At 41.8% G+C, this 22,446-nt stretch overlaps 1 protein-coding gene across 4 annotated transcripts in view; it reads right to left on the bottom strand.

Annotated features, from left to right (window-relative positions):
- Positions 1-22,446, bottom strand: part of LYN (LYN proto-oncogene, Src family tyrosine kinase) — a 90,207-nt gene that overhangs the window by 29,049 nt on the left and 38,712 nt on the right. For 2 of the 4 annotated variants that reach the window (XM_081117189.1, XM_081117188.1), the window contains exons 2-8: positions 12,685-12,821; positions 9,229-9,274; positions 8,302-8,407; positions 6,803-6,901; positions 6,581-6,684; positions 5,657-5,806; positions 4,487-4,639 (exon numbers count right to left, since the gene is read on the bottom strand). In XM_081117189.1, coding sequence (XP_080973315.1) covers positions 4,487-4,639; positions 5,657-5,806; positions 6,581-6,684; positions 6,803-6,901; positions 8,302-8,407; positions 9,229-9,274; positions 12,685-12,816 — 790 coding nt within the window. In that variant the 5' untranslated portion in view covers positions 12,817-12,821. The remainder of the gene's footprint in view (positions 1-4,486; positions 4,640-5,656; positions 5,807-6,580; positions 6,685-6,802; positions 6,902-8,301; positions 8,408-9,228; positions 9,275-12,684; positions 12,822-22,446) is intronic. The other 2 variants (XM_081117191.1, XM_081117190.1) reach the window with 1 other exon arrangement.

Below are 22,446 nucleotides of genomic sequence, written 5' to 3'. Positions count from 1 at the left end.
GTACCCATTAACAGTCACTCCCCCATCCTTCCACCCCCCTACCTGAGGCAACCACTCATCTACCTGGTTTCTTAGATTTGCCTATCCCGGACATTTCATATAAATGAAATAATAAAATATGTAGTCCTTTGTGCCTGGCTTCTTTCATTTAACATAGTGTTTTCAGGGTTCATCCATTCTGTAGCATGTGTCAGTATTTTATTTCTCTTTATTGCTAAATAATATTCCATCATATGGCTATACTACATTTTGTTTATCAGTGCATCACCTGATGGACATTTGTGTTATTTACACCCTTCAGCTATTATTGAATCATGCTACTATGGACATTCGTGTAAACATGTTTGTGTGGACACATGTTTTTATTTCTTTATTTCTTACAACTGCAAATGAATCTATAATTATCTCAAAATAAAAAGCTTGATTTAAAAACCTGAGAAACAACTTGTGTCAAGTGGGAAAATCCTGGGTAATTTCTTTCCTCTATTTCATAGTCTTTGCTCTCATGTCACCACACTTTCTATATAATAAAATTAAATATGTAACAGCAAGGGTTCTTTGAATGCTGTTGATGGAACTAGGTGCTTTCCTGAATCTCCTCATTCAATCCTTACACCATTCCTACACACTAGGTTCTTTTATAACCCGTCTCAGATGAGCCTCTGCTGCTCATCTAGAGGACTATCATCTCTTCCTGAAATGATAACTCTGAGACCAGCAATTCTTATCTCTTATCTTTTGGGTGCAAAGAGCATGCAGTTCAATGCCCATATCATGGCTTCACAGCTGAACACGAGCAGGCTGGAACAAAGCTCCAAGCCATCACTCCACATGCAAGGCTGCTGTTGGAGAGCAGGAGAGTACACTCTGGTTAAGCTCCCTCTACTTTTCCCTTCATGACAGATAATGCAATTCCTTTGCCGACAACTATCCATGGGAAGGTCTAACTGGATTATTTATAGTTTGAATTCATAATTAAAATTGGAGAAAATCCATTGAAATGTAGCTTCCAAAGGCTATAGTCAAACACGGTAAGATGAAAATAATAAAAGTAGAGTGCAGAGAGCCAGGCTCTACAGGAAACCCTGCAGCTACATACCCTCATTTTTCCTTTCAACAACTGATGACTGTTGTTTGCCCATTTTACCCATGAGGAAACTGAAGCTGAGGGTCAAATCAACTTGCAGACAGCTTAGCAAGCAAGTGGTCCAGCTCTCTGGGATGCCGGAGCAGCGAGCTGGCTCCTTCACTGCCTTGAATGACTTTGGGCAAGTTGCTTCTCTGGTTCTCAGTGTCTTCATTTGTTGAATGACAATAACAATTCTTATCTTACAGTGTAACTGTGATGAGTGTATGAGATAATCGATGAAAATGTCCCTAGAAATGAGCCTGTGGACATCTTATAGCAGGGACACTGTTTTTTCTCCCCCCACACCTTGTCATGTCCTCCCCACTCAAAGCCGTGGGACACTCAGATGGACTCAGAGACCTAGAGGACAGTTAAATGTAATCGTGAGCAAGTATTCTCCTGCCAATAAAGAGATAAGGCTGGAAAGGTGCGGCCAGGAAGAGAAGGCAGAGTCCCTCCCTGGTTACCGAAGGGAGCCAATAGGTTTGGAGGAGACACGGCCTGGGAGTGTGGCAGGGGGGCAGGGACAAGGCCAGCTTTTTAGAGAAGTCATGGCTTCTGAGAGGGAAGAGATTAAAATGAGCAGATAATGCTGAAACCATTTGGGGGAAGTTCTTACGGAGCACAGCATAGATTATTAATTAATTACAAAAGGGAACCTAAAAGTAACATTTACAGTGGAGAAATCTAGTGGACTTCCTTCAAATTAAAAAGAAATCAGCAATAATGGAACCAACTAACATTCTGCGCTTCCTGCCGGATGCACCGAGGACACAGCATCACTTGTCCTATTCTAGCACAAAGGCATAACCTGAGCCAAGTCACAGGAAACATCAGAAAAATCCAAATGAAGGACATTCCACAAAACAAGTGACCCATGTTCGTGTTCTACAAAATGTCAGTGTCATAAAATATGAAGATGGGCTAAGGGACTGAGTGTTCCAGATTGAAGGAGACTAACGACATGTCAACTAAATGCAGATACCTGATCTTAGCTCCAAGAACGTTACTGGAACAATTAGGGAAATTCGATGTAGGCTCTGTATTAGATAACAGAATGCATCAATGTTAAATTTCTTGAATGTGATCCCTGTACTGTGTAAGATAATGGCCCTGCTCTTGGGAGACACATGCTTAAGAATTTAGGAGAGAAGCGTCAGTACCTCTGCAACGTACTCTCAAGTGATTCAACAACAAAATATGTACGTGTATAAGTGTGTATATGTATAAAAAGATAAAGCAAATATATCAAACTATTAACCGGTGAATGTAGGTGAAGGGTATACAATGTTATACTATTCCTGTCCTCATGTTATGGATTTGAAAAGGATATATTAAGAAATACAAATACCTAAGGAAAAAGATAAGGCAGCATTTTTTTAAAATGAGCAGATAACAGCTTGATAGTTCCTCAAAAAGGTAAATGTAAAATTACCATATGACCCAACAATTTCACTCCTTAAAAAATGTATATATCCAAGAGAAATGAGAATATTTGTCTGCACAATAATTCATACATGCATGTTCATAGCAGCATTCTTCATAATAGCCAAAAGGTGGAAACAGCCCAAATGTGCATCAACAGATAAACAGATATACTGTGGTATATCCATACAATGGAATATTATTCAGCCTTAAATCAGAATGAAACCCTGAGACTTAGTACAACATGGATGAAATCTGAAGACATAATACTAAGTGAAAAAAGCCAGTCACCAAAGCGTAAATACTACAGGATTCTACTTATATGAGGTACCTGGAATAGTCAAATTCATAGAGACAGAGAGTAAAATGGTGGTGGCCAGGGGCTGCGGGGAGCAGGGAGTGGGGAATGACCGCTTGATGGATACAGTATTTGTCTTGGGGTGCTGAAAACATTTTGGAACTAGATCAAGGTGGTGGTTGCACAACAGTGTGAATGTAGGAAATGTCACTGACTTGTTCAGTGTAAAATGATTGATTTTATGTTACATGATTTTTACCTCAATGAAAAAGTAGAGCAAGTTTCCCTTGCACACTTGGACGTGGAGGACTGGTGGCAGCTGGAAGGTCACTCAGCTTAGATCGTAGTGCAAAAAAGTGTGTGAGGGGGGGTCAATAGCAAACATAAAACCTGCTGTCCCTCCACTCCCCCCCAAAGAATAGAAGAGACAGAGAAAGGAGGGGGAAAATATTAACACTTAAGCAACAGAGCGTGAATGAGAAGAGACCACACCTAGAGTGAGCACTCTGGCCCACGAGTCTGCTGACTGGAAAGGAAATAGTGTCTGATACGCACCACCCAGTGGTGCTGAAACAGGCCAACCAAGGGAATGTGAGGTGCGTGATTCTAATTTACCTGAATTCTGCATATATGCTCACAAACACAATGCAGTAAGAATTAATTATATGCTAGGTCAGTATCTGCCATTTAAAAGAACCCCAACTAAAAGCGTCAACAGGAGAAAGTGGGCAAAGCTCGGATCCCACGGGCCAAGATTTTAGGGGAAAACCTCTCCCTCGTAGATGGAGAAGTGAAATGCCCACGTGGCTGCAGCAGGCTGGACATGCCCGGTTTCTGCTCATCAGGGATTGGACAGTTTTCAAAGCTGCCCACTCCTCTTTAGAAATCATATTTGCTTTCACATACACAAAGCTGGGACAGAAAGAGTGATGGCATAAGACATGTATGACCTAACATGTCATTTTTTCCAGAAGTAACTGCATCTTCAACTGGAACCATGAAGAAAACATGACGCTTTAAAAAAGGGGAGTGCAGCACAAGAGGGTGTTCTTATCACAAAAGGAACTCACATTCACTATCAAAACTTCAGAGAAGACAAGATGGGCAAAGGAATCCCCTGGAAAAAGCCACTGCTGTGATTTTGCCAGCCGAGGAGGGCTGTCCTTAACCGAAAGGAATGATTCAGTGATGATGGCACTTTGAGCATCTTTAGAAACTTTCTTGGTGAGAAACTGCAATAAATGTGAGGCTTCCTTGGGCCCACTAGCAAGGATGGTCCTAAACCAAGTGTACCTTCCCCTGAGAGAGAAGCCAACGTGCTATAGTTAAATGTGTGTGTGTCCAGCCTCTGGTGATGAACCACGAAAGAGCAGACAGAACAATCAGGATAAATACCCACTGCCCTGTTCCTTACAAACATTCATTCTGAAAGAATTGTCAAGTCACAAGGAAGAGCGAGAGTCTAATCAAATAATTTTGCAAGCCAGTTCTTGGTGCCAGGTGGACAGAGAAAAACAAGAACTGATGCTGCTGACAGTTTAGTGTTTGAGAAGAATGACAGAAATTGGCTCGAGCCCTTATTTCTCCTGTCGTCACCTCCAGGGTGATCTCTGGCTCCAGAACCAAACACTCACCCATCCAAACTTCCCCGAACTGCCCAGCACCGAGCTTCTTCACCAGCTTGATGGACTCCCGCGGGATCTCCCAGGCATCTTTATCCCATGGCTTTTGTGGTTTGGGACTAATACAAGCCTTCTCCAATCTTCTGCACAAGCCATCTGACTGCTCTAATTTATAAGAGAAAAAATATGTTAAAAAACAATTACATTTTGTATTTTACCAGTATCTATGGGGAAGTTTAGACTATTAGTCTTATTTCCAACTTGCCATAAAATGCTTACAGGGGTATCATTTTTACAATTGTGACTTTTGAAATTCTTAAATAAAAGATAATTTAAAACATACTTGATTTTACTCATTACTACTGTTAATCTATTAAAACAATAAAAACATAAATAGATAAACAAAGGCTGATAGACTGTCACAATTAATAAAATGTAATTAAAATTGCTGAACTCATGTAAGATCTTCATGGCAAAAGGGCAGGGACTTGGTCCTGTCACCAGGGGACCCCCAACCCCAGGACAGGGCCAGAGAACAGCAAGCACTCAGCACACATGCCAGACGAATAAGTGAGTGGGATAACAGAGGGAAGGAGGGTTCCACACAATCTGCGGCACCATGCTCTCTCCATCTTTTGGGACCTAAGCAAACTTATAATGTGTGTTCCCCTTGAGCAGGTTGTAGAAATAAGCAGTAACAACAGTTCCCACTACAACTGACTTCAATCACATAGGGAATGAACCTAAAGGCTGGTCATGGGTTCAGCTTAACAGGGATGGAGGTGGCACTGGTGATAGAGGACAACTGACTTGCCGTTACTGTGATTTCTGTCTTCTTTTACCAAGAGTATGTGTTACTTTTACACACACATTACTCTTCCAGACAATGATGTGTTGTAAAAATGTACACTATGTGACAACAGTGTTCATTTTCTTTTCGTAATTCTGAGATATCAATACTCGAACATCAGGGATTAGGTGGGAAGGACTAACATAATTACTCCCAAGGCTCAACTATGACTTTGAATGTATATTTCTTTATACATGAATTTAGAACATGATCCTTTAATTTTATCCAAAAGAAATGTAATGCATAAAAATTATAATATAAAACAGTGTTTGACACCATATATTTACCATGATAAACATATTTGTCTTGCCCAACCTCCAGCTTTTACTTACTTTGGTAATGCTTAATCATGTCACTGATACAAGGAAAAGTGATTCTTGGAGAGATGTAATAACCCCCATTGTCCAGACTTCTAATTTTGTAGTGCTTAATGACATCACCGTGCACGGGGTCATAATCTCTGACAGACAGAGAGTAGCTTCCTGAGAGGGAAAAAGTAGAAGTAAAGATTATACCTGTTTTATAAATGAGATCTGCATTATACAATACTGTAGCACCCATTTTGCCATAAAATAGGCAAAATATAAATTAAGTATGTATAGTACACCATTTGAAAAGTCCTATAAAAGGTCTACTTGAGCCCTGGCTCAATTGGTTGGGCATTGTTCAGGGCACCGAAAGGTTGCCGGTGCAATTCCTGGTCAGGGCAAATGCCCCAGGTTGCTGGGTAGAACCCCTGGAGGGGGCATGCAGGAGGCAGCTGATCAATGCTTCGATCTCATGTGGATGTTTCTCTCTCTCTCTCCCTCTCTTGTCCTCTCTCTCTAAAAATCAATAATAACACATAAATCTTTATATTAGACAGTGATCCCTAACAAACATCCAGAATGAATGTAGACCTCATTTTTTTTTAAAAAGTCTACTTAATAAATAAAGCTAGGATTTTGTTTGCTCTCAAGTTTACCGACATACCATTTTCCTTCTTCATGATGACTTTTTAAATTATTTTGCTGACTAGAAAAGTTATTTTTATTTCCCTTCTCTTAAAATGTCAAGATTTACTCTAAATAATAATGTAAGAGATTCAACAAACATAAAGGATGGTGAGAAATGGCCATAATTATGCCTGTTTTGTATGTTACTTTTAGTAGCAAAACAAATAATTTGATTTTATGTTTTCATAGTATATTCTAGAATAGTTTCTAAGAATGAGTTCCTAAATGGTGTTTTATAAGAAGCCTTATGCCACTTCTTACCCTTTAATGTTTCACTTTCTCTGATGAGAAAAGCCCCAGGGCTGTTCCCTGGCGCCAGAAGCTGCCTTTCTGCATCTTTCCTGGTTATATCCTTGAAAAACCACCTGAGAAGACATTGTGACAGTTCAGTGTTATGCTCTGGGGAAGTGAAAAGATAAAGAATGAAAAAGAAATCCAATGCAGCAAACAAAACCATCATGGATGGCAACATGCAGGACTCACTCTTCTGTTTCCATGGTGTTGACTTTGGCTACGTAGTTGCTGGGGATGAAGCCTTCTCTCTTTGTTGAAAGGGATTTAGCTTTCCACCACTCCCCATGCCTGGAATAGAAAAGTGTGTCCAATTACTCAAGAATTGCAACAGCAACTGTCTCAAGGTGTCTTGGGGTTCAGGGAGGGTGGGGAAGATTCCTGGAACCTCAGAATCCAGTGGGAAAATTCACTCTTCTTGCTGAAATAAAAATATGTTTAGAGACTGAAGCAAAGGAAAACAGCTTCATGACTGAAATGTGGGCCACTGTGCTCAGTGCTGCACAAACAAGAGTTGGGGAAAATGGTTCCCATCCTGAAGAAGCAAAATGTTTGTAATTTCCCAAAGGATATCCAAGAAATGCTTTAGGTTCCTTATAGGAATGGAAGTTGAGGAGATAATGAACCATAGTTCCTATGATATAGACTCCTTTGTCCAAACATTTGGTTTCTACAGATAGATGCCATAGAAAACCACCTTTCTCTTGCCCTCAGCATGGAGCTGGGGAGGAAGGTGGAGCAGTGAAAGAGGGAGAAATGGATGGGTCCCTATGAGCCTCACTTATGCTGCCCTTTAAATTCCCACACGGAGATGGATGCTCGTTGGCAAGACATGGAGGACTACAACGGACACTAATCTATACGCCTACACTCTATCTATCCCTATGAGCACACACGTAATCCTCACATCAACCCGCAACAGAGGCACTGTCGGTCCCATTTTATAAAGGAAGAAACTGAGGTAGAGTTGAAGTAACTTGTAGAGATCACACAGCAGTAAATGACAGGGCCAGGATTAGGCCCAAGTTCATGCTCAGCCAGTAAGCGATAATAGCTCTCAACCACTTACCACCTTATAGTTAATAAAGGGTCTCCCTCCTCTAACCCTGGTTGGCAGGCCAGGGCGACGATGTACGCACATTAGAAGGAAAAGCAAGCTAGGGTTGAGATACTTGGAGTTCCTTATTCTCAGTACTGTTCTGAACCCCTGTGGTCTGAGTAGGGTCACAGGTCTGTGAGTCAGCATGGATAGGGTCAAGCAAATGATGATGTCACTTGTCTTCACAGAAGTGCCACATGCTTTAGCACAGTGCCCTTACAAATCGAATCACGGTGGACCCATAAACTCAGTCTGAATTTGAGTAACTAAATAAAAATGGCATTATAATAACATACACATCCCACACACACCCAAACTTCTTAAGATGGCAGAGATGGGTAAGAAAGAAACCAGTGTCTGTCTTCAAAGGGAAACCTCTGGCGAGTGCTCACAGGCAAACTTAAGAGGACAATTCCTTTGGCTCCACTCCTTCCATTCCCAGCCCTACCACAGCAAGGAGGCTGGGAGGCCTCAGGCCCAGAGAGGGGGTCTGGCTCTTGCTGTGCTACTGGAAGCAAAACGAGGGTCCAGTGTGTAGGACACAGTAGCCAGGGTACAGGAGCAACAGGTGCAGTGTGCTGAGTATACTTACTCCTCCAAGACTTTCATCTTCTCTCCTTTCCTGAAAGACAAGTCGTCCGGGTGGATGCCATCATAAGGGTACAAAGCTACCACAATATCTCCTTGCTCTTCTGGATCTAAAAAGAAAACACAAATGAAGACCTTTAAAAATCCAACAACAGAAGACATTTCAACAAATCCTTGTCAGGCACAAAGGATGACAGGATGTGCCGATGAGAGGGGAGCTGGGATGGGGCGTGTGTTTCCTCCCTAGTGGGGCTCAGGGCCTACATGGTCTACAGTAAATAGCATGCTTTACATGCTGCATGCAATGTCCGTTATCTCAAATCATACAGACCTACATCTACAATTCACGCCAACTCTGTATTTAAGAAATGATACACCCATGTTCATAGCAGCATTATTCATAATAGCTAAAAGGAGGAAACAATCAAATGTCCAGTGACAGATGAATGGATAAACAAAACGTGATCTATACAACAGCATATTATTCAGTTTTATAAAAGGAAGGAAATCCTGTCACCAGCCACAACATGACGGAGCCTTGAGGACATTGTGCTAAGTGAAACAAGCCAGACACAAAAGGACAAATACTCTATGATTCCAACTGTATGAGATTCCTAGGGCATCAAACTCATAGAGACAGAAGGTAGGATGGTGGATGCCAGGGGCTGGGAGGAAGAGGGATGGAGTTTGTATTTAATGGGTTTCAGTTTGGGAAGATGAAAAAGCTCTGGAGATGCATGGTGGTGATGGTTGCACAGCAATGTGAATGTATTTAATGCCACTGTCTTGTACACTTAAAAGTTGTTAAAATGGTAAATTTTACATTATGTGTATTTTTCCAGAATAAAAAAAATAACACCCAGGAAAAATGACTTCAAAGAGTCTCTAACAGTTAACAAAAGAAACCATCAATGTTGCTATGAAAACATACCTTTAGTTTGAAACCTCTGTCCTGGTAAAAGCTGAGATTCTGGAACCTAGGAGAGAATATTGGTCAGAAAAGAATTTTATGTTTAGCTTTTCTTATTCACATTCATGTTGTATCATGTATTGTTTTTCTAACAGTAGCAAATGAGGTTTAGATTTGCTAATGTATTAAGCCGGAAAGAAGAGGTGTACAGAGAAAAAATTCTGCCCAGTTCTGTCCTGCTCTATACAGCTCTTCTTTCTAAAAGGAGTCGTTTGCCTGTGGTGGCAGGAAATGAACAGGGCTCTGGGCAGAGGCTGCTAGATGCTTACCCAATCATCCTTCTCTCTGTTATTTGGTAACAGAACCCTAATATTATTTGGGAGGCAATTTGCCCAGCTAAATGACTATGCTTCCAAATTCTCTAGCACTCTGTGCAGATGGAGGAGGCAGTGTATCTGTAAACAGAATGGTTATGTGGGCCTTTGGGGCCTGGTCCCCTTTAGCCTTGCCCTCTGGGTGAAGGCTGGAGTCTCAGCAGCCAGGGACACCAAGCACCAGGGGCAGCAGGGCAAAGACAGAAGTGGCCTGGAGTCATGGGGACCTAGTGGAATAGCCATCCAAGCCCAGAACTACTGATCTCCATGTTTCCCAGACTTATATTTAAAAACTGCAGCGAGGGCTCTGCTACGAGCTGCTGAGAACAAGCCCTGATCAGCCCTGATTTTCTATGGCTGACCCTGATTCCATCATAGGGGCAGATGGCATCTCCCGTTATTTTAGTTGGAGATGAACTATCAGGAAGAGGGCAGTGGCACAAAAGGCCACTTCAATTACCTTCTAAATCAAACCCTTTTTCTCTCAGTGACCGCGAGGAGGGTGTTTAAGACCTCTTAGGCCCTTTTAAGGAAGGTACTGTCAGAGAACTGCACCCACAAATCATGTAACTTTTCTCTTTGATTAGAGTGATTTAATGAAATGGGACCAAAACAGTTTGTACTAAAATTTAAATTTCTGACGAAAGTTAGCCCATAAAATCTGGGCTATGGTGGTGGGGGCATTAGTATATTTTCTGGCATCAGAAAATCATGGGTCCATGAAGTTTTATACTGATTTTTTAATCATTTAAATTTGCATAATTAGGATGTATGATCAATTTTAATGACTTAGAGGAAATAATTAGAAGATGAGAGATTAATTAAATGATTTTGAAAGCAGCAAGCTGATTTTCAAATATCAAAGTGTCCTTAATTTGCAAATGTTTTCATACACATTTTATAAGACCAAAATACATGATTTTCTAATACCAGAAAAATATAGTAATTCCCACAAAAAGCCCCACCCCCACTCCCACCAACACATATATGCAACTCATCTACTACCCTCATTTTCTTTAAACTGTCTTTTCCTTAGAGTCCCTCTGTAATCAATCCTGGGCGTGCATTCTGGGCGCATCTGCCGGAGCTGAGAGTTATCTGTGGCCATGGAGTCAGGCCAAACTAACCAGCTCAGGAAACAGGGCATCTGTGACCACAGAAGGCACAAACTAAAATACGGGAATTGAAAGATATCAAACTTGTTTACTACTACTGCTTTCTAACTTAAGTTTTCACCTCCTTTACTTTTAAGAAGGTGAAAAATGGTGTGTAAGTCTGTACTAGTTTCCTTTGCTTTTCTGAATAAAAAAATAAATTTGTTTATCATTAAAGAAAAAACAAACAAAAACAGACACTTGGGTTTTAAAGCATGTAAAATCTGATACGTGTGATACCAGAAAAAGCTGGATCCTTTTTATGAGATCTTTGAAGCTTATAATAAAAATACTATTTGTGACTTCAGTTCCTTATATCATTTTATTTTCTACTAATCATATTTATATAATATATAGTTCTACATCTATACTTATTAATGCAGTGTTTTTAAATACAGGGGTGGCAAAAGTAGGTTTATAGTTGTTCTTATGGACAAATATATAATACAAGAATAAATAATAATATAAGAGTAAACTGTGTTTTGTGTACTCACAACTGTAAACCTACCTGTAGGACATACGTATTTATAACCAAATCATTAAAGCTGTTAATAATCTTATACATTTTGGGTTTCTACATAAAATTACAATGTTAATATATCTATCCAGAAATATCATGTACAATATATTCACTCTTCATCTCACTTCTTTTTAAGAAGGTCAATAATGACATCAATTTCAACAATGACGTGTGACTTTGACATATGTCATACTTGTAGGATAATGGGGAACTGTGGGGTAGAGGGCTGGCTGAAGGTCTTGGTAACAACTATATACTTCTGGAATGACAAGGCATCTAAAAACATGTTACACTAGAGAAACTATAAAAACACTTAATAAAGGCATTTGGGTTAACCTGGAATAAGCTGCTTCCAGATTAAATGCTGAGGAAGTCCATAAAAACCAGGCTATGACATATGTTATACATATGTTATGTGTATCTTCATACATAAAGGGAGAGAAACGCCCTGGCCAGGTGGCTCAGCTGGTTGGAGCATCGCCGCCTACACCAAAAGGTTGTGGGTTCGATCCCTGGTCAGGGCATGCATGGGAGGCAACCAATGGATGTTTCTCTCTCACACTGATGTTTCTCTCTCTCTCTAAAAATTAATAAAAATATATCCTTGGGTGAGGATATTCGTCCAAAGTTAGTGGGCAGAATTAGCTGTGATTTTTTAAAAATCTTTTAATTATAGTAAGCCATAACAACTTCAGTATCTGTACTATTATCAATTGATTGAAGGATGACAATGGGATAAAGGACATATTAGCACCAATTTTAGTTTCTGACTTGAATGCAGCATTTCCTTCTGCTTCCAGACCATTGCACTAATCTCACTGCCTGTCCTAAGTCACACAAGCTCAGACAGACATGAATGTCTTTATATATAAAAAGTGGGTATTCACACCAGTGATATGAAAGATGATTTTCTCTACACATAAGGTGATCAAAGGCCACTTTATTGTACAATAAGTGACCTGCTTTTCTCTCAAATGTTTACAGGCTCTTTAAAAGTTTCAGTTACAAAACTGTATTTTGAACAATAAAAAAAATAGTAGATGTTTCATTTAGTAATAATAACTGTGCTAAAAACAGTGTTTCACAGCTGTATTGTGTAAATCTTCACAGGTATGTGCAGAAACTTCACTACAGTTTCAACCATTAAGCCGAGTTGATACATAGGAAATACACTCTTCCACACAGTCTTTGCTTCGACCATGTAGCAATGTATTGAATTCATGTTAGTCAGAGACTGATTCATGCATTAACTCTCCGAAATGTATTCCAATAAATCTATGAAAATACACAGGTAAAAAAAAAAAAAAGAATTAAGGCCCAAGTTACTGACGTGTATTTTTGCATGCACATGTTACAGATCTGGTGTTTAAGTTACGCAGCCATGCTTTGGTCCTGCTGTGGGAATTCTCTCCTGAGACTATCTACTTACTGGCCTTTGCTGTTTATTGGACGTTGGATCTCTCACATAAATAGTTCGGTCAGTATTACGTACTGGTTGCGTCTTCAAATCTATTCCATCGTCATTCAGATTGTCTTTCCTTTTTGATTTTATACATCCCATATTTCCTGTTGGAATATAAAAGCAATGACACTGTTTTACCATTCTAGAACTGGCTTAAGCCATTGATAAATAAAAGCAATGCACTTCTATTCTTTATCATAGAGAGTTTAACACACTCCAATGTGGATATTGTTCACAAACCTGTTTGCTTTTGAATGCATTCGTTCATTTGTTCAACATCTATTTATTGTGCATCAGTTTTATGTCAGCAAGACACAGTTCCTGCTCTAAAGAAGCTCACACTCTGTGGCAAACATGTGTGAGTTAAATTTACAGTACAGTGGTGAGTCAGTGACAGAGGAAGCACCAGACCTAGGAAAGGACATCTAACTCATGCAAGAGGAAAGGCTGTGGCCAGGGGAAGCATCCTGAAAGAAATGCTCTGTAAGTCAAAATGGAAGTGATGTCAGCCAGGTAGCAAAGTCAGCAAAGGGATTCCAGGAAGAAGGAACTTTACATGCAAAGTACTGACCCAGAGATAACATGACCCCTTCACAGGGACCTAGTTCACTCTCACCCTTTTAGGGAACTAGTTCTATAATGTCAATCCCTTTGCCAAGGGGCAGGTAGGGAAAGCCAGGAGTCGGGCTGGAGAGGAGAGGGAGGCACACCTTAGGTGCCATGCTGAGGAATCTGTTTATTTGCCTCCACACACCCCTAGATGAATGACACAATATGCAAGGTGAGTAAGGGGGCTTGAGGTTTCAAAGGGAAGCATGATTAGTAACCAGAATGAATAGGACCTGGCCCCAACTGAACGTGGCCTGGAAAAATAGTGGGGGCCTTCGCCAAGACTGGAAATAATAGAGGAGTCACAGGTATGGGAGAAAAGATGCTTTGTAGGAACATCCAAATGATCAAATCCAGGAGACTTCTCAGTAAGACATGTGAGTGTGGAAGCCCGAAGAGATGGCAGAGCTCCAGGCACAAACAATGGTATCAGCAAGCCACAGTCGTGAGTAAGACTTTGGAGAAAGACCAGTGGTCAGAGGGTGCTTGTGCTTGGCCAGTGCAGAGTGACATGGCCATGCTTCTAAATGCTGAAGTCTTTTATTCGTTTACCCAATTGCTACTAAGATATGTAAAGCCCCACACAAAGTACTCTGGGGACTAAAACCATGATTTTGAAAGTTGAAATCAGATGTGAATCTTGCCTTACAGTACAGTGTCATGGTCAAACCTGTTTTGAACTTCAATTGAACATCCCAAAGGGCAGTGGTTTCCAAGCCTGAAGGAACACCAGAATCACCTAGACCCAACAGAGCAGGTTCCCTGAACACTTCCCAGGAAACATTCTGGGGCCCAGCAGGGGCAGGGGTCCCCCGATGTGACCTGTGTAATTACAAAGCATGGCCATTTGGGGACCACTGCCAAGAACTTCAGGGGAAGAGAGATAATTTAGAGTTTGGGGAAGATGGAGTGGTACGAATTAGGGAATGCCTCCTGGGCAGGAACTGTTCTAAGAAATCTCAAGAGCACCTCTGCAAACTGTCACCCACTTGCGTTGTGGCTGCAGCTCATCCGTGCATTTTGTTCTCGAGGCTTCCAGATGGACCTTCGTCCTGTTTATCTATCATTTATTTCATTAGCTGAGGTGGAAGCCTCTAAAGAACAGCCACTCCTCTTTCTGAAACTAGTGAGCTGTAGTTCCCCAAATAAAGGGGAAGCAAGCACTTCTTTGACTCAAAACAGCACATATTTTTCATATGCTAAAATTTCTGAAATGAAGATGGGTTTTAAAGTTGGTTTGGAAATAAGCGAGATGGGTTTTAGAGTTGATGGGTAAATAAACGGGAGAGTTCTTTTTTTCATCAGTCTTCACACCCCTAACCTCCAAAAAGCAGTGTTTAAGTGCTCAGCTATTACAACGGTGCTGTTTGAATGAGGGAATACGGTACACGGAGGAAGAGGCCTCCTGGCGCAGACCCCTAAGCGCACAGCGAGCTCAGGGGGAGGAGTCCTGGCCCACGGGCTGGGCGAAGGGACACGGGGACAGCACCAGCGGGGGCTGCCCCACTGTTCCCCCAGGCGCCTCACCTCCCTCACCCTCTCCCTCTCTAGTTCTCTCCTTTATCCAGATCTCTACAGAAATGTTACCTCCCACCCCCAGGTGGATCTTCACTTACACCTGATGGAAAATATCAGCCCTCTGCCCACGTCTCATGATTTACACTTTTATTCTTCCTATTATGACCTACATCCCATTACATAGTGGTTTATTCCTGGTCAGCTCCCCAAAAAGAATGGAAGCTGATGGGGCAGGTCCCAGCACCTAGAACGGGGCCTGCTCAGAGGAGGTGCTCTGAGTCTCGATTGAAAGAATGAATGGAGCAGCACTGGGTGCACTCGGGGCTTCCTACATGCCCGGCTGGACCAGTCTTGCTAAAGGTGGGTGAGGGAAAGGAAGGGAAGCGGACTCCACACACAGTTATTGTTTTCAAAGACAGACTTCTAGAACTAGCTTCTAGTTTACAGGAAATACAGAGGTTAGAGGAACAAAATGAAAAATCCTTAATGTGTGGTAAAGACTAGTGGCCTGGATACTTCAAAACATACAGGGGGAGGGATGGGGCAGAACTACTCCATATTAAGAGAGACTAAAGAGACACAGTGTGTGAACCTTGAATGACTCTGGGATGGGGAGGCCGGAGGGGATGACACATGCTGGGATAATTGCGGAAATCTGAAATCGTTTGAACATGGTATTAGGGAACTGTGTCTTTTATAGGTGTGATAATGGCATTGTGGTTATGCTGAGAGTGTCCATCATTCAGGAAGGGCATCCAGGTGTGTGGGCCTGAAGGCTCAGGGTCTGCAACTTCAGTCAAAATGAAAAAAGGCGGGGGGTGGGAGAGGGGGCAAATGTGGGAAAATAATAAAGAATTGGTGAATTTGAGTGAGGATATTCTTTCATGTTTTCCCCTGTAGATTTGAAAATTTCCAAATAAAAAGTTGGAAGGAGTGGACTATGGGGATATTATAAACAACTCTGTGCAGAAAACTGTTTCAAAATGTTAGACACCCCTGTAGTGTGGGTGCATGTGTGCGTGTGTGTGTGTGTGTGTGTGAAGGTAGGCGATGAGATCAGAAAAGTACTTTGTGGGGTGTTATTTATATGTCATATCAAGTAGTGTGGACTTTATTTATGGCTGAGGAAAGGTTTTTAACCGGGGAAAGAACAAGAGGAGATCTCTACTTCAGTGAGAGGCCTCTGTGGGAAGGAGGAGGTGAAGAGCTGGAGTGGGCAACTCCACGACAACGGCTCTGAGGGGCCCCAGACAAAATGAAAATGAAAAGCAGAGGATGGGAGAGGGGGTGGCGATAGTCCACGGACTATCATTTACTTATCTTTAGTTCATGTTTCCCCTCCCTCACCACCATGGACACCTGAGAACCAATGTATGCTTGGTAGATAAACAACTAAATACTACTCCCTGGGAGTGTTGCTGCTGAGGGGCCTCTGCTGACCGCCCCGCAGGTCTCGCAATTCCTAATGCTGTGGGGAAGGTACTAGAAAAGTACAGAACACAATGTAGCCCCAACAGAAACTGAGAAAGCGGTTACAAGTTTGTAAATGATATGAGTTACGCTTTACAATGATTCACACCTTAGTGTTTTTTAAGTAAACATTTATAATTTTCCGAGTATCTTTTAATCCTCAAAGAAACCGTAGGAGTCAGGTATTATTAACCCCCCTTTACAGAGGAGTAAACTGAGGTATAAAGGGATGGAAAGACTGGCCCAAAGTCACAGTGCTAGTGAAGGGTGGCGTCGGGGACTCACACACAGCTGTCGCCAAAAGCAGAAGCCTAACATTGTTCTCTCTCTCTTTTTTTCTTATATGGTGGCTCTTTTGAAACTGGTGTTTTATCCACTTATTAATGATGTTAAATGAAGAGATTATATTTATAGCTTGTTTCTTTCCTAAAAGGATTTGAAATACCTTTGCAAAAAAGACAATGATAAATTTAATAAAATGAAAACAGAAAACCCAAGCCAAGGGACAGAGGACAGTGCAGGTGTGGTAGCAAGCTGGGTACTAGATGGGCTGTGGCAAGTGTCCTAGCAGGAAGGCCAGAGGGCAGCGAGTCACAGCCCTTGAGGGGTGGTGGGAAGAGGAAGCAGGTGGGAAAGGGAGGCACCGCAGAGGAATTCCAAGGCTTCTTATGATGGACTGCACATAAATGCTGTGGATGATGCTATTGGCATGGCCTTCATTTTTTTTTAACAGTAAATAAAGGCACATTTTATATGTGAAAACTTCGGGTTAATAATGATAATAATAACTGAAGGTTTAACATGCAAATATGACTCTGAGATGTTTATCCCACAAGCGTAACTGGACAGTCTGAAGAGACCCAAACAGCTGGACAACCCTTGGCTCACAAAGGGACATCCACAAACACATCCAGAAAGTGGGAGGTGGGTGACTTTTTCCAAAAATGTCTTTCACTGGAACAAATATCTAGTAGGGGTGGCTCATCCTCATTTAAGGGCCTTAGACTATGAAAATCTTTTTTTAAAAAACAACAACCCCCAAACAGACTCTGGGGTAAGAGGCAAATTATGACTCCTTGTCTAGCATCCTACTGTCCCTGGTAAGACCTGACACTGCCTCACCCACCTCCTCAACAAAGAAACCCTGTCTACCTGGAATTTCACTTCCAGGATTGTTTTTTTCTCCAGCTTTCTGGGATATAACTAACATATAGCAATGTGTAAGCTTAAGGCCTACAAGGCGATGATTTGATATCATATATATATTGTGAACTGCAGGGGTTCAGAATGAGTCACCCCAAGATGTGCCTCTGTGGTCTGTGTTTGAACTAAAGCCAACTGAGACACCGTGGGCTCAAGAAAAACTTCTTTCTTAATTTTTTTAAGAACAAATGTGCATTTCATTTATTCCACAACAGGCTATAAAAGTGTCGGGCATCAAGGATTGAGGTCCCCCACATTTATTTATGCAAAGATGGTTGGCCAACCTGAGCACACACAGTTACTCAGGCCCGTGTCTTAATGCCACATGGCTCAGGGCAAGCCTTGCTGGGCAGAAGTGGACTTCAAAGCAGACTAGGGGGAGCTGCTGTTATGTAAAGGTTTTAAAATTACTAATATTTCATATCAGAGCTTACAAAAATAAAAAATAGGAACTTGGATGTCACTTCCTTCTCTGAAATCTGAACCCATTTTTTTTAAACAACTATGTCACACAATCCTAATCTTAAAACTGAAGAACAAAGTTACTAGAATAATACTCCTTGGAACCTAAATTTCTTGCCTTTACAAAGTGCTACAAAAGAAATTGTATGTACCATGTTGTGTTTTGTTTTGTATTTTCAATCCTCACCTGAGGATATTCTTACTGACTTTTTAGAGAAAGAAGAAGGGAGAGAGGTAGAGAGAGAGAGAAACATCGATGTGAGAGGGAAACATAGATCTGTTGCTTCCTTTATGAGCCCTGACTGGAGACTGAACCTGGTCAGAATCTAGGTATGTATCCTGACTGGTAATCGAACCCATAACCTTTTGGTGTATAGGACAATGCTCCAACCAATTGAGCCACTGAGCCAGGGCCATGTTTTATTTTCATTATGACATTGGCATTTTCTGCCTTTATTCCAGCAGCTATCAAAAACAAACTAAAAACTTTTTGTTTTACTTCACCACAACTTCCCAAACCGAATAATTTCCATTGAGTTTTCCCAGCAACGAGTGAATTTTTCATCCAAAGGCAATTCACTGGGGGGTTCTGAAGTCTTCCTCCTGTTCCTGGCCTTCTCTTGCCTGATCTTGCAATACTAGTGGTCACTCGGGAGTAACCAAAAAAGTCTATGGGAGTAGAAGACAAAGGGAGTGAGGGGGGAAAAGGGAGGAGCATATAATTCCCTACTTCAGGCCTGGCACAGATGAAGAAAGTGAAGGCCAGAGATAAATGTGTGCCAGGTCATCAAACTTGGTCCATCAGCTTCAAAGCTGCCCAAGACCTTGCAGCCTCTCTGTGGAGTGAGCTTCATCACCAAGAGAGTTTTTAAAATTAGGAAACTTAGAAAGACAAGAGAAAGAGTAAGGGAGCCCCAAGGACAGGCATATGGGTTGTAATGATCCCAAACAAAGTGATCTGAGCTTCCAAAGTAGACGGAGTTTGGTTCAAGGGTCTTTCCTAGGAATTCATGCCTAAAATAATGTCTTCCAGTTCTCATACTTGCATTCCAGGACCAGCGGTTAGCTCAAGAGATTTACTTTGCCCACCCAAGCAGAAACCCCCTGGTTGTGTCCCTTCTTAGGAAAGAAACCCGAAAGACGTTTTTAGAGAAACAAAGTCTATGGGAGAGTTGCAAGGTTTTCTCCAAACTTCCTATCACAAAAAAGGGGGTCAGGAAAGCCTCACTGGTATCCTTAGGAGGGCAGGAGAGAAAGGAGTGCCCAAACTCAACTCCACAAATTACCCCTTCAATTCCGAGCTTAAGTTGTTGTATTTTCTTTTGTCAATTTTCCTAAATTCCTTTGGAAAAGATAGAATTGAAAAGGGTGTATAGCCAGACTCTCTTTATTTAGGCAACTATGATTTTTCTCCTTACCTACCATGGTAATCATTTTCAAACATTCTAGATATTTTTCCTCTATAAAGCGCCCAGAGAGCCACTGCTGATACAGTTGGTAAGCTGGTAACCCAGGCCTGTCTGGCTCCAGACCCTGGCTTTCTTATTTGACCAGTCTCTTACGTAAAGCCCTTCCTTAAGGTTGAAATTCTATACGTAACAGGAACGGTGTCTTGGGATAATTTAATCAATGCTTCTTTGGTATTTGGTAATCCTTAGCTCCCAGTATTCCTCTGGGTTCCACATCAAGAGTTAGTCCTCAAAGGCTTGGCTCACACAGCTGTTCCTAGGACAGGACATCTCCAGGCTGTGACTAAGGTTGAGCCCTCAGGCTCCCCCCTAGAAGAAAGGGGGATGTGACTTACAAGAAGTGGGAAAGGAGCCTGGAGGAGTACAGGAAAGAGTAGGACCTGGTCCCAGAAACCAGCCATCCCCCATCCACTTTTTCTATTAAGGGCCAACTGGGAAAGGGGGCTGGGGTGGGAAGCGGCTTTAAGAAAATCGAGAGAGTTACGGGTCCACATCCCCGGACCCAGGCTGGAGGAGGCACGAGGTCTGAAAAATGAGCTGCTTCCCTCTCTGCTTCTTGTCCCACACATGGGGGACCACCAAGGAAAAGAGGGTGTCGAGACAAAACAGCCAGAGTTCTGTCGTGAGGCTCCCTTCGCTCAGCCTGTTGGTGGTTTTAAGGGGAGCCAGGGTGTCCTGAGGGGGTCCACTCGCCCTTGGGGTGGGTGTCAGTATGACATTCCCACCAACAGCAGCGCCCACTCGTATCTCAGCAGGCACCCCAAGCACATGGAGGGAATCTGTGCCTTCCTCCAGGAGCACGACAGGAACCCGAACCGACCTGGGTACCACCTTGGGAAGGGGCAGGAGAAGGAACGTGAAGGACTCAACTCTTATCGTAAAGAGCTGGAGCTCTTTCAACTGGAAAATTTCCGAACCCTACTGGCAAACGGAAGGTTGGTTTCCCACCTATGCTCTATGCTATTCAGAGAGCTGAGAGGAAGGGAAACTTTTCTTCCTTCCTCCCTCCCTCCCTCCCTCCCTCCCTCCCTCCCTCCCTCCCTCCCTCCCTCCCTCCCTCCCTCCCTCCCTCTTTCTTTCTCTCTCTCTCTCTCTCTCTTTCTCTCTTTCTTTGTTTCTTTCATAGCTGAATTCTGCAAGCCTGCTACACGAAGATGCAGTGGGTTCTGGAATCAGGCCGTGGTGATGGTTTTCTAGTCATCTGAATATACTACCAACCACTCAGATGTACACTTTAAAAGGGTGAATTTAGGGTATGTGAATTATATCAACAAAAAATTAAATTTTTAAAAAACGTTTTTATTGATTTTAGAGAGAGGGATGGAGAGAGAGAGAAAGAGAGAGAGAGAGAAAGAGAGAGAGAGACATCAATGTGTGAGAGAAACATCAATCGGTTGGCTCGCTCACGCACCCTGACCTGGGATTGAACTCACAACCTGGTTATGTGCCCTGACCGGGAATCAAACTGGGCTACCTTTCAGTGCACTGAACAACGCTCGACCGACTGAGTCACACCAGCTAGGGCAATAAAAAATTAATTTAAAAAATAACCCCCCCCCCAAAAAAAAAGAAGAGAGATGCAGTGCAGTATAGTTGGTTTCTTCTTTAGAAACTTCTCTTTGGGACTCTGCCCTCCGAATTGGATACATTTTAATTTACCCTATGTTTACTGGTGTCTTCATCTGGTTTGAAACCATTTCATCAGTATATGCTATAACATAAGCGAAGCCACAAGAAGACCCATGGGTTGTAATGCGAACGTGCAGCGTAAGGGTGGAAAGCTAGCCTGATACGGAGAGACTCTGAAATAATGGTGCATAGAAGTAGCAAATTGACTGCATTTATAGAAACCTTAATAAACATGCACAGTTTCAATCACTGCATTTATTAGAATGAGTCCAGGAAAGAAGCATAAGACAATCAAAGAGGTTTATGAGGATTTCAAACACCCGGCTCCTGCCTGGACGAGCGCGGAGAGGGTAATGAGAAGTGTGGGAAGTTAGGCATCAGGGCGCCTGGCTGCTGGGTCCAGCTTGACAGTCCTATAATTATGGACAACAACGCTCTTTTTGTCTGGACTCTAATTTCCTCACCATAAAATGAAATCGTTGGGCTTGGCACGAGAGGGTAAATGATACAGTCTAACTTGATAATACACAATGAAGGCCTTTAAAATATATGCACTTCTTAACCCAACATTACCACTCCTAGCAATAAATTATTTCTAAGAAAATAACTGGGCAGTTACACAACATTCTGAATAAGAATATATTTATTGTGGGACTGTTTGTAATACCATATAATCAGAAATATACTTGTTTGCCAAGTAATAGGTCCCTGGTTAAATGTAGGTCAGCTCTCAAAACTCATTTTCACCCAAAGACAGTTCTCTGAGAATTTTCAATTTACAAAATGCTCACTTTACCAAAATTTGAATCTTTTAACTATTTGTGAGATTTCTAATAATTTCATATTAAGTGGGATGGTTTAAACAGCTTAAGTTTACAACAGTTAGAATTAGTTGGAGTGGTTTTAATAGCTTACGGTTATAGCAATTCCTAGCAAGTGCAAGAGTTTTAAAAGCTTTTGAAGGTTTCTATAATGTTTTAAAGAAATGTTCTACTTTTAAAAACTAAAGATTGTTGATTCTTCTTAGGACTAGAATAACCTTAGCTAACAGTAATTTAGTAGCTTAATTATTAAAAATAATTATGAGACAACTGCAGAAATTTAATCATTTATTGAATATTTGATAAGAAATTATAGCCATTTAAAAAAATCCTAACCTGAGGACAGATGGCACAGTAGCACTTTTGTGGGGGGAAAAGATATAAATGTATAGAAAAAAAGTCTAGGGAGAAATACCCTAAAATATCATTATGGCCCGGCGGGGCGTGGCTCAGTGGTTGAGCATCGACGTAAGATCCAGGGGATTGGGGTTCGATTCCCGGTCAGGGTACATGCCCGGGCTGTGGGCTCGATCAATGACTCTCATCAT

This window comes from Miniopterus schreibersii (assembly GCF_964146895.1).
Source record: "Miniopterus schreibersii genome assembly, chromosome: 17".
Taxonomy (NCBI): Eukaryota; Metazoa; Chordata; class Mammalia; order Chiroptera; family Miniopteridae; genus Miniopterus; species Miniopterus schreibersii.
The sequence above is the reverse complement of the archived record's forward strand: the minus strand, read 5'-3'. Positions and strand labels throughout refer to the sequence as shown.